This window comes from Penicillium chrysogenum (genome assembly GCF_028827035.1).
Source record: "Penicillium chrysogenum strain IBT 35668 chromosome Unknown utg000001l_segment0_segment0, whole genome shotgun sequence".
NCBI classification, from domain to species: Eukaryota; Fungi; Ascomycota; class Eurotiomycetes; order Eurotiales; family Aspergillaceae; genus Penicillium; species Penicillium chrysogenum.
In genome coordinates, this window is record NW_026622749.1 from 1,657,266 (window position 1) to 1,668,064 (window position 10,799).

The window sequence follows — 10,799 nt, forward strand, 5'->3', positions numbered from 1 at the left end:
GAGATAAAATCCATATTCAGTGTTGTTTAGACCTAGACCTCGGTGGAGCTGTTATCCTTATCAGTGACCCATCACGTGCCGATAATCGCGTCTGCAACGCGTTGAGGAAAATCGATCTGCGTCTCTATCGGAATTGCCTGGCGCGACCTCATTGTCTTGATTTGTATGCTGCATTTTATTTTATGCATGTTGTCAGATTCAGGGCGCGGGGTGTACACATAATTCGATCGATCTCTTTGACTTGCCCAAAGAGACTACCGAGTTCATTTGCGTATTCATCCTCATCTCGACCCGCCGCAGCCCCCGAGAAAATGTTCAAGAAAGCTCTCCAAGACCACCCAGGCAGTGGCGCGAAACCTCTTCACCAGTCCGACTTATTGCGTGCCAATGCAACGGCCCCCCCGAAGCCACAACCGCAATCACAATCCGGTGGTGTCAAACGAAAAGTTGAAGTGGCCGAGTCGTCGCTGGGGTCCCTTCATAACGCGGTTTATTTCGATGAAAACGACTTCGATGATGACCTGGACCTCGACGAGCCACAGCCACTGATTGCCCCGAGCGTGGCTGGCTCCGCCATTTCTAAAGCAGTCACATATCCAAGCCTTGACACTACCGCAAGAAACGGCCAGTCTGTTTACGACAATGAATATTCAACAGACATCAATTACCCTGAGCTTCCGCCCATGTCCCAAGAAGCAGCAGCTCCTCAGAGTAGCATGCAGTTACCCTGGTCGTCATCGCCTCCCTCCCATTTCCAACCGCCCGTGAAGAAACCCCGTACCCTACCGTGGACCAAAGAAGAAGAAGAACCTCGCCAAGACAAGAAAAAGAGCTTCGTGACTCCCAAACGTTCAAGGCCCACGGAACCATGGAACAAGTCCGAGAGCACCATCAAGGCGGAACAGAAAGAATTGCGACAAGAATACAAGAAAACTCAAAAAAGCGACGCGAACCCTAAACCACAGGACCGTTCAAAGATTGCCTCTGTTTTCTTGTCTGATGAGCAAAAAGCTGTTTCTGACGCGGTTGTCGACCGCGGAAAGAGCATGTTCTTCACCGGTTCGGCAGGAACGGGAAAATCCGTACTCATGAGGGAAATTATTGCGAAGCTGCGCCTCAAATATCGCAAAGAGCCCGATCGAATTGCAGTGACAGCGTCAACAGGTCTTGCGGCCTGTAACATCGGGGGTGTGACCCTCCACAGTTTTGCCGGAATTGGTCTAGGCAAAGAGCCAGTGCTCGAACTAGTGAAGAAGGTAGGGTTTTCTCTACTCACACAGAAATTGCTGATGCTAACAACCTCCAGATTAAGAAAAACCAGAAAGCTCGAAATCGCTGGCTGCGCACTAAAGTCCTCATCGTTGATGAAGTCTCTATGGTCGACGGGGATCTATTTGATAAGCTTGAAGAGATTTCCCGACGAATTCGCAACAATGGTCGTCCTTTTGGAGGGATCCAGCTTGTTGTAACGGGCGACTTCTTCCAACTACCTCCCGTCCCAGACGGAAGCAACCGGGAGGCAAAATTTGCATTTGCAGCTGCTTCCTGGACAACTTGTATCCAACATACCATTCTTTTAACCAATATCTTCCGTCAACGAGACCCGGAGTTTGCTGATATGCTGAATGAAATGCGACTGGGGAAAATCACCCCTCGCACGATTGAGGCCTTTAGAAGGCTGTCTCGGCCCCTTGATGTTAAAGACCAGATCGAAGCAACGGAACTGTATGTTATACTATGTAATGCTACTGTGCTAAAGCTGACTCTTCATAGGTTCCCAACGCGCGCTGAAGTGGAAGGTGCGAACTCTGCACGAATGGCGAGACTTTCTGGCGAGATCATGAGGTTCAACGCAGTGGATTCTGGGACAATCCAGGACCCTCAGCATCGCGAGAGACTGCTTGCAAACTGCATGGCCCCTCCTATGATTCAGTTGAAGAAGGGCGCTCAAGTGATGCTCATTAAGAATATGGAGGATTCCCTTGTCAATGGCTCTATTGGAAAAGTAGTAGCCTTCATGAGTGAAGATTACTTTGATTCCTACAAGGAAAACGACAAGAATTTCGCTGATGACGCGACTGCGAGCGATGATGAGCGGGCTAATCGGGCTCGGAAAAAGCTGAAACCTATGGGGTACAAAGAGGGCCCAGCCTCAACGGCTCGGAAATGGCCACTAGTATCTTTCCTGCAGCCTGATGGGTCAGAACGTCACTTGTTGTGTCAGCCTGAGACGTGGAAGATTGAACTTCCTAACGGAGAAGTACAAGCCCAGCGTCAACAAGTTCCGTTGATATTGGCGTGGGCTCTGTCCATCCACAAGGCCCAAGGCCAGACTCTTCAACGTGTGAAAGTTGACCTGGGCCGAGTGTTTGAGAAGGGCCAGGCTTATGTTGCACTCAGCCGAGCGGTATCACAGGAGGGACTGCAGGTCACCCGATTCGAGCCTCGCAAGGTGATGGTGCACCCGAAAGTAGTGGAGTTCTACTCCAACCTCGTCACGATCACAGAGATCAACAAGTCCAAGTCATCAAGTGCTTTGAACCCAGATGACTTTGATGACGAAGACTTTTGATTCATATAGAAGATTATGAGGTATTCTCTTTCATTTTCCAAGTCAGAAATGGCATCTATCCAACCTTGGAAGACATCTGATTACTATGTACTTATCAATAATCCATCTATACCTACATACGTACCTAGGTATGTATGTATGTAGGTAGCTTGGCGGACCCACCGTTCCCCCGGAACTATATCAGTCAGGTCCTCTAGAAATATGATTCTCGTATCGAATGAAGGAATTTTTGGTTTTAGAATAGCCAACTATCAATGGGTTGGTTTATCGCTATATCAGAAAATGTTGGACGAGGAACGAACTCAGCTCAGACAAATGCAGAGATTGGGCCAGTTCATGCTGTCTCCATACTCCATGGGAATCGCATCCACTGGAAGATGTGTATCAAGTTTGTCTCGGTCTCCAGTTAGATTATTTAAGACAGGCGTGATCTCCCATTCCCGGGCCAATGCTCTCGTGTGAGTACAACTGTCGACCGGCATCTGATCTCTCGGTAGGAATAGTATCAGAGGCACCGGCTTCTCTTCTTCCGATCAAGAGTTGGCTTTCTTCTTTCTTCAGCGCAACGGCTTCCTCATCACACTCATCCACATGGCACTTCTTCCTGCGCATTTACCTTTGCGTTTATTCGGTCCAGCGAAGGTCGATTTAATCTCAACGAAGCAGCCAGGTGATGTCCGTGGATTGTAGCACTGGCGCAAATCTGTTTATCGCGTCATTTCCTGTAGCACGGAGTCCAAGAACCCATTCAGTACTGGGGCACACATCGGTCTTAACGCCTACCGGGCCCGAAACCTCAGCTTGAGAGCGAACGTGACGTGCGTCCTGAGAATTCCCAACACCCTGAACAGTCCCGTCATTGTCTGCGTACTCCTCTTTCTCTTGTTATCTGCGGGAGGAAGGTGGTATAGTTGAACAAGCTTAGCATCGATGAGATTCTTATCGTTGAAAAACGAGTCGCCTAGGGTGGTTAATTCATCGATCGTGGTGCGGCCAAGTGCATAACAGCGGGCTCTTCCTAATATACCGATCCCTCGTCGACTTGTAGCTAATGGGTGTCCGTGCCATGGCTTAGGGGTAGTAGGAAGCTTAAGAAAATCGATAGGAAAGGGGCCGATACGGAAGAAATCGCTTAGGTAGTAACCGCGATATAGCCCACCGATGCGTCGTGTTGCACTAGTTAGGTCTTTTGAGGCGAGGTGATCATGGTAGTCCTTGGCGGTTGGGACGTTTCGGCCAGATGGTAGATCAGCTTGAGCTCGACGCTGCTGGTTTTCAATTTCGTGTCTTATGAAGAAGGTCAAATCTGTTGGAAGGAACACCCAGCCGGGGTCGTTGAAACAGGCGAAAGCAGTATAGCAAGTAGGACAAAGCTGGATACAGCTCATCGCTTTACTGAGAACGGGAACAGACCGGCTTCTCTCCAATGTTGGACCTTGAGGATGATTAGCTGTGTACCGTGGGAAATGTATGAGGAGACATATGTAAATACTTGACCATCTTCCTGTGCAACAACATGGGCGAATTCGCGGTGGTCGAACAATTCCAACATTCCGCGCCAGACAAGCGGGTAAGCTCGAGCTTTACCGTATCACTAAAAGGGTTTGAAATGTCTGTCCGAGGTTGTGAATTTTCAAAGCGAGCGGAGCGAGCAAGGGCATCGGAGCCGGCTGGTTCGATTTACCTTCTATCATTAGCTGATGCTGGATGGATTTTGGGAGCCATCTCACCTCTGTAATAGGTTAGCTGGTCGAGTTCATATAGGGAAGAAGCCATCAAGCTCACATGCGACTCGCAATCTGAACAGTTGGAAAGAGGAAGGAGTATTATGGTAAGTATACATAGTCCCAGACTTCCCAGCTGGGATATGGTCCCCCTTCGTTATGGTCGAGTGGTAAAATTGACATATTTCAAAGGTTCCAAGGTTATACATAAAAACATTAAAGGTCTCTTTTCTGGCCCTTTCTGCTGTCTACCCGACAATCTGTGAAGGGTGAGAGAATATCTACAACTATAACTAAACATCAAAAAATGACTACCTGATAAGCCGAGCAGAGTAAATATGGGGTTATAGCCTAACAGATTATATTGCTACAGCACGCCACGCTTGCTTTCACCTGAAAATTGAAATATCCAGTTTACTACAGTTTCATCTGTTATTCTTCAATTTAGTATTTCTGGATCAAGCATAAGCAGACCTCAGGCCGCACCCCACGGCTTATCGCTTATCGCTTATCACGTATGATAAGATAGAGTCACGTGCCCCGATCGAGCTGTGTCTCACAGCTCTTTCGTCCGATCTCCGTGGGATCATCTCAAGTGTGACGCGCTCACTAAGCAAATACAATTGCATGCTTGATGATTGTTTAGCTGGACTACGAAAGCTCACAATCGTCATGGCTTCTGAATTCATTGGCTATAATGTGCTGGTGACATTGAGAGAGCCACAGGGTGGCAGGCTAATGGGCCAGGTCGCCAATGTGTTTGGGCAGCGCTTGCTGCTCCAGGATGGTGAGCTATGAATGAGAATATATATGTATGTCATCATTAACCTTTTTGATACATAGTCACATTTCTCTGGAATGGTCAACGCCTGCCTCAATATTCTATTGATGCCTCTGCTATCATCGACCTCTCTCTTGAAACCAATACCCAGGCTCCCTCGCAACCTCAGCCACTGTATCAGCACCAGCCTAACCCCCAGCTTCAACCTTACACAGCAATGCATTTACCCCCAGCTCCTACTCAATCTACTCCAACACAGCAACAATTTACCGACCCGGCTATTCTGAGTTTTTCGAAAGCCCCTCTCGCACCTAAACCGTTTGCTGAGAATGTCTCGCCGGCTGTCCCCGCCAACCAAATACCTGGGGCGGTCTCGGCCTCTTTGAGTGAGCCGTTTAGCAGCCTGGAATTGAATGCGGATAGTGGGAAGATCGGATTACAAGGGACCTCCCACAAGAAAGTACTCCAAAGCCCGCAGGAACTGTCACCCTCAAAGCAGACACCAAAGCGGAATCGACGTGCCAACCAAGAAAATGCGCGGGAAGAGAGAGGATATGTCGCTAAACACGGCGCCGCGGCAAGCACCAACCCTAAGAGCAAAGGCTGGCGCCAGACTGCGTTTGTTGAGCCAGCTGCCCCTGCATTCCAGGATTCACCTGAAGCTATGAGCCGGTCTGGAACTAAACTTCGCAAAAAGAAGCCACGCCGTTATGCCGAGGATCCAAGTGGCTGGGCAACCGAAGATGCTACTGATATCCAAGAGCTGGGCGAATTCGATTTTGAAAGCAACCTGTCCAAATTTGACAAGCGGACAGTGTTTGAACAAATTCGAAACGACGACACTACCGCAGATGACGAGCGTCTGGTGAGTTTCAACCGAAAAGTCAAGCCGGGCACCAACGGCGGAAAGAACCTACACTGGACGGAGAATGTACTCGATAGCCCACAGAACAGCGACACCGGAGATGATATCGAAGGAATTAGTGAAATAAAACTGAGCAGTGAGACCATCTCCGGACGCGAGCGGGCAAGAGCCCCTGCACATGCCCAACCTCCCCGCAAAGATAGCGCGATACAGGCCCCGCCAATGGTGCCACAGCTCAGTGCGCTTGGCCGCAGTCAGCTTCACGTCAACATTTCTCGCACAACCAGTCCCCGACCAAGCAGATCATCGGTGTCGCCTATGATTGCTCCCAATGTTTCTAGTGCTGGTTCGCTCCGGCTCACAACCACCAATCGCAGCTGTCCTACGGTGAGCCCCTTGCAGACTCTGGAGATTGAGCAAATCTCGGTCGCCGAGTTTGGCTTGGCCGATGAGATCATTACAGAGAATGCAGGCCGGGGAATAGCAGAGGCCGCTGTGGCTCTTCTGTCCAATGATGCTGCCGCACCTACCATGCTTATACTTACTGGCAACCATCGTACTGGGGCAAGGGCTATTGCTGCTGCTCGCCATCTTCGTAACCGAGGCCACCGGGTTACAGTCTGCTTGCTCGGACTCGAACACGAAGCTGAATTGCTAGAGAACTGCCGCAAACAGCTTGATATTTTCCGCAAGGTCGGGGGTCGCGTACTGAAATGGGAAGAACTATCCACTCGCTTGGCCACCTCAGACTTGGGGCCCGACCTGATTATCGACGCTTTATTCGGCATGCATCTGTCCTTTGACGACCTTCGAACAGACGACCAAGGTGTGGCCTTTGAGATGATTTCGTGGATGAATCGGAGCAACGTCGATGTGTTGTCTGTGGATGTCCCTTCCGGACTCAATGCTTCTACTGGTATGTACTTACGGAAACCAGTCCGAACCAGTGCAACTAATACAGAACTATCCACAGGCGAGGTTACTCTAGCCGAAGGTGGCCGGCTGTGCGTCAATGCCACATCGGTCGTGTGCCTCGGAGCGCCGAAAACTGGTGTGCTGAACGCTCTTCTGTCTGGCGAAAGACTGTCCTGGAATTTGTCAGTTGCCGACATTGGAATCCCTCAGGTTGTCTGGAGAAAGTACGGTACCCGTCGTCGCCATGGAATTGATTTCGGGAACAAATGGGTCGTGCCATTGAAGTACCAACCATTGCTTTCCTAAACACAACAACCCTTTCTAATAACATGAATTACCACGATTTATATTGTCATCGGAGGCGTTTTCAATTTGCGAGATGATTCAGGCGGAGCTGGTAGCTCACTTCACAGCGTTTGTTTTTAATGATGCATGGGCTTCCAGGATTTCCTGCGGGAAAGGATAGCACTTGTACATGTATGATTAACCCTTAGCCTTGTTCTGACCTCAAACATGGCCCAAAACCCCAAAATGTCGAATTTAGGTGACGAAAGTGGAATTTTAAGCTCATATTTCCCTTGTAGAAGTTGGTGAAGTTACTTGTTCACAATGCACTACGAGGACACTTGATCTGCCAAATACCATCCTATTTATTAAATAAAGCATCAGAACTACGTCCGTATAGTTCAAGCTTGTGGACGAACTCTAGGTAGGAGAGATCCAACTTTGCCCGGCGCATTTAGATTTTGAAGCGAACGAATTCAGGTGTAAATGACGAGAGGCAGGATCCTCAAGAGACGACGAACCGATATCCGACTTGAGAGTCTAATAATATTATACCTAGGTATGGTAGATTTGTGTATTGCCTATTGTTCCCTTCAATAGCACATATATCACTTTGTATTGTCTCATCTTTATTCAACGTTTAATATTCTCTCAATACTTGATTACTTTGACTACACTCTTATTCTCATGTACATTCACCCCAGTACTCACTGGCTAATCATGTTTGAATCTAATTGAATCTAATTGAATCTATTGGTCCTCTTGACAACGAGATTGTACAATATCACTTCCACCCCACATATACGTCTATTCCTTAATAGTTCGCTCATTATCTATTGTTCTACTACCATAGAAACATAATACCTATTCATCATGTAGGAATTCACTCGAAGGAGTATAAGATTCGATGAAGCTCCCCTTCACCCTTGCTTTTTTCCCTTTCCCTCGCTATGACCAACGATGGCTCCAATTCGCTCTCGACGAACTCTTCGCCCGCGCTGGCCGCGTGGCGGCACCAAGAGAAACGCCGCTGAGCGAGTCTTCAACATCCCAGAGCTGGTCTCTGAGATTGTCCACTGGCAGGTCCAGGGACTTGGCGACTTTGCCTACGAGAAGTCGCGGGACATCGGAGGAAAGAAGCAGTGGGTGATGCCAACAAAGTTCCGGCGATGGACATATGGGCGGGGTACCAAGCGGGAGCCCTACATGGAGGACCAGGCAGGTTATCTCTGGCAATTTGCCGCGCTGAACCGGGCGTGGTATACGGAGGTAATCCACCGCCAGCGAATCTGGAAGAACACTATGGGTGCGATGAACACGCCAGCCGTGTCTCGCTCACTGGACGTGATCTTCGCAAAGGTCCCCGCCCACTTCCGCCAACAGTACGCTGACCACGTTGAGCTGGCCTCGCTGGTCACCGTCGACGCCGGGGACGCCCGTGCTGCTGACGCTGCGCTGCGGGATGTTCGTTTCCCAAAGCTGCGGGTGCTGAAATTGTGCGTGCGAGGGAGCAGTCGCGACTCTGACATTCGGACCCTTATGGATGGCGCTCATATACCGTGCATCCAGGGCGAATCTGTCACCGTCCTCTCCATCTGCAGCCATGGCGGAAGAGAGCCGGAATGGAGATGGCCTCTCCATGGGCTGCCCGAAGATTGGGCAAAGTTGTTCAGACGGATTTCGGTATGTTTCTGCCACAGCTATTTTGATACAAGTTCTGTGCTGATGCTTTCTTATAGGTTGTGTTTCCGAATCTCGAGAAAGTCGAGATCGGACACAACGTCCTTGTCGCCGACAAGGTTGTCAAAAGCTTCGCTCGTCGGCACCCAGCCCTACGGACCCTTGAGCGGCGCCAGACCGAGAATGAAATTTCGGGCTTCGATCTCCAACACGAGTCTGCCCAAGCTCGAGTCTGAGATTGCTGCATTTGGGCCATTCCGAGGGTGGGTTGCTACGACCGTTGCTTGGAAAAATCGTCTGATTGAAAGGGTAGGGGGGCCACGAATCATATATACGGTCTTTACCCAGGTGGATATAAAAAGAGCTGACGATATGATGTATGATTACCTCATGTCCAATTTCCTTCCAAGGTTAAGCCGCGGAATTCAGCTCCAAACCTGAGGATGCCTACATCTGCGTTGTTTGTGTGCAACGAAACACGGAATGCTGAAAAAAGGCTCCTGATTGACTTCAATGTTGGGAAATTCCCTCCGTCCCAAGCCTGCAACAACCCAATGTCCAACCACACTACGTTTGGGGAGCCGGAATCTTCGAAGTACCGGCTGTTGAGAGAAACCGGGTCACTCGCAATCACGAACAAATGCAAACGACGGATTGACGAGAGTTCTGATTCCAGACATTCGACCCTAGTGGCCTTCCTCATTTCTATCTCCAAACACCCTCTCATACACCACGCAAGAAACCATCCAAGGCCAAACTTGAGGATGGTGCAACAATGGAGGCTCAAATCGACGGATACTTTGGGATGGTCCAGTCAAGAACATCCTTGGATGCCATCGACAGCAATTCGACTCGTTTATGAACCAAAACAACAACATTGTCGACTTCCCACATCCTGAACAAATAATGTGCGCTTCTTACAAGTTTGGGAGGTCTATATTTGTGGAGGCCACAACACGGCCGGATGGCTGTTGCCAAAGAGATGGAAGCCACCTTTGGCCGAAGCTCTACGAAAGGTGGACTGAACCACATACAGGATCTTGGTCGCCGTAGCCGAGTTGCAATGGCCCTTTGATTCCTATCCGTTACCAAAGTCTCAAGACCCCCTTATACTTTGACGCAAAGGAGACCCTTATCTGCTGGAAGCTCCTCACCTACTTCTACCGGCAAATCTCGAAGGCTGAGAGTCTCGAAGCCTACCTCGCCGCTACTCCTCATATCCGCCCTGCGGTGCCGCCTGAGCTTACGACCTCTACCCCTGTCCCTAGCCGTGGTACGTCGACCCAGTCCCGTGATGATTCGCAGGCCCTCCTGGACCTCCTGAAACTGTAAACCGTCTGGCGCAATGGATGCTCGCACGACCTGAAGAACGTAACAACGGCGATCTGCCATACCATGTCAAAATCATTCATTACGAAAATGGACAATTCGTTATGCCGCCTTCCGATGTTCGTCTCTCTGACGCCCTGGTTGTCCTCATCCTTTCGGCCGCCATCCCAGGCCGCCAACGTGGATCACGATGGCCAGCGGACTTTGACTCAGCTGGGGACATCAAGCCTACGCGTTGGCCGATGGGAGAGACTGTTGTCCTATGGGCCTTCGGCCTGCCGTTCTTGCCAGTTTATGCAGGTTACTACGTGCTTACAGGCTCCAGATGGCGTCACCATCTTTGGCTAATCGACAGAAAAACCCGGCATGAAAGTCTCCCGTCGCGCAGCCTACAGTTTGGTCAATTCTTCGTCCCAGCTCCTACCACACCCTCAGATAACGCGTTGCATCTGGAGCCTGCAGGCGGTGCAGGCCAGATCCCGGTCTGACATATCTTTGGTGGTTCCATAGCACCTCCCGTCCTGCCGCTTCGACCATCTTCGATCTGTCCGAACTGAAGGGGAAAGAGACGTCCCGAGCAACCGCCGGCCCAAGACGTGAGTGATCCAGCTGTCTCTCAGTCAATGCAAGGTCGTTCCATCCCGTTGA

At 50.0% G+C, this 10,799-nt stretch overlaps 6 protein-coding genes across 6 annotated transcripts; 5 read left to right on the forward strand and 1 right to left on the reverse strand.

Moving 5' to 3' along the window:
• Positions 1-311: 311 nt before the first annotated feature.
• N7489_000668 (DEAD/DEAH box helicase) lies at positions 312-2,572 on the forward strand (the record flags this gene model as incomplete). Its single annotated transcript, XM_056706423.1, has 3 exons — positions 312-1,256; positions 1,307-1,725; positions 1,774-2,572. The coding sequence occupies 3 exons, from the start codon at positions 312-314 to the stop codon at positions 2,570-2,572; spliced, it is 2,163 nt and encodes a 720-aa protein (XP_056570725.1).
• Positions 2,573-2,983: 411 nt separating this feature from the next.
• On the reverse strand, positions 2,984-3,184 carry N7489_000669 (uncharacterized protein; the record flags this gene model as incomplete). The annotated part of the gene is made up of 1 exon (XM_056706424.1): positions 2,984-3,184. One exon carries the CDS (start codon positions 3,182-3,184, stop codon positions 2,984-2,986), a length of 201 nt encoding a protein of 66 aa, XP_056570726.1.
• Positions 3,185-4,968: 1,784 nt separating this feature from the next.
• N7489_000670 (mRNA decapping enhancer EDC3) lies at positions 4,969-7,163 on the forward strand (the record flags this gene model as incomplete). Its single annotated transcript, XM_056706425.1, has 3 exons — positions 4,969-5,083; positions 5,140-6,858; positions 6,916-7,163. The coding sequence occupies 3 exons, from the start codon at positions 4,969-4,971 to the stop codon at positions 7,161-7,163; spliced, it is 2,082 nt and encodes a 693-aa protein (XP_056570727.1).
• A 939-nt stretch (positions 7,164-8,102) lies between these two features.
• N7489_000671 (uncharacterized protein) lies at positions 8,103-9,058 on the forward strand (the record flags this gene model as incomplete). The annotated part of the gene is made up of 2 exons (XM_056706426.1): positions 8,103-8,825; positions 8,882-9,058. 2 exons carry the CDS (start codon positions 8,103-8,105, stop codon positions 9,056-9,058), a joined length of 900 nt encoding a protein of 299 aa, XP_056570728.1.
• A 728-nt stretch (positions 9,059-9,786) lies between these two features.
• N7489_000672 (uncharacterized protein) lies at positions 9,787-10,154 on the forward strand (the record flags this gene model as incomplete). Its single annotated transcript, XM_056706427.1, has 2 exons — positions 9,787-9,879; positions 9,948-10,154. The coding sequence occupies 2 exons, from the start codon at positions 9,787-9,789 to the stop codon at positions 10,152-10,154; spliced, it is 300 nt and encodes a 99-aa protein (XP_056570729.1).
• A 17-nt stretch (positions 10,155-10,171) lies between these two features.
• On the forward strand, positions 10,172-10,639 carry N7489_000673 (uncharacterized protein; the record flags this gene model as incomplete). The annotated part of the gene is made up of 1 exon (XM_056706428.1): positions 10,172-10,639. The coding sequence occupies one exon, from the start codon at positions 10,172-10,174 to the stop codon at positions 10,637-10,639; it is 468 nt and encodes a 155-aa protein (XP_056570730.1).
• Positions 10,640-10,799: the final 160 nt, after the last annotated feature.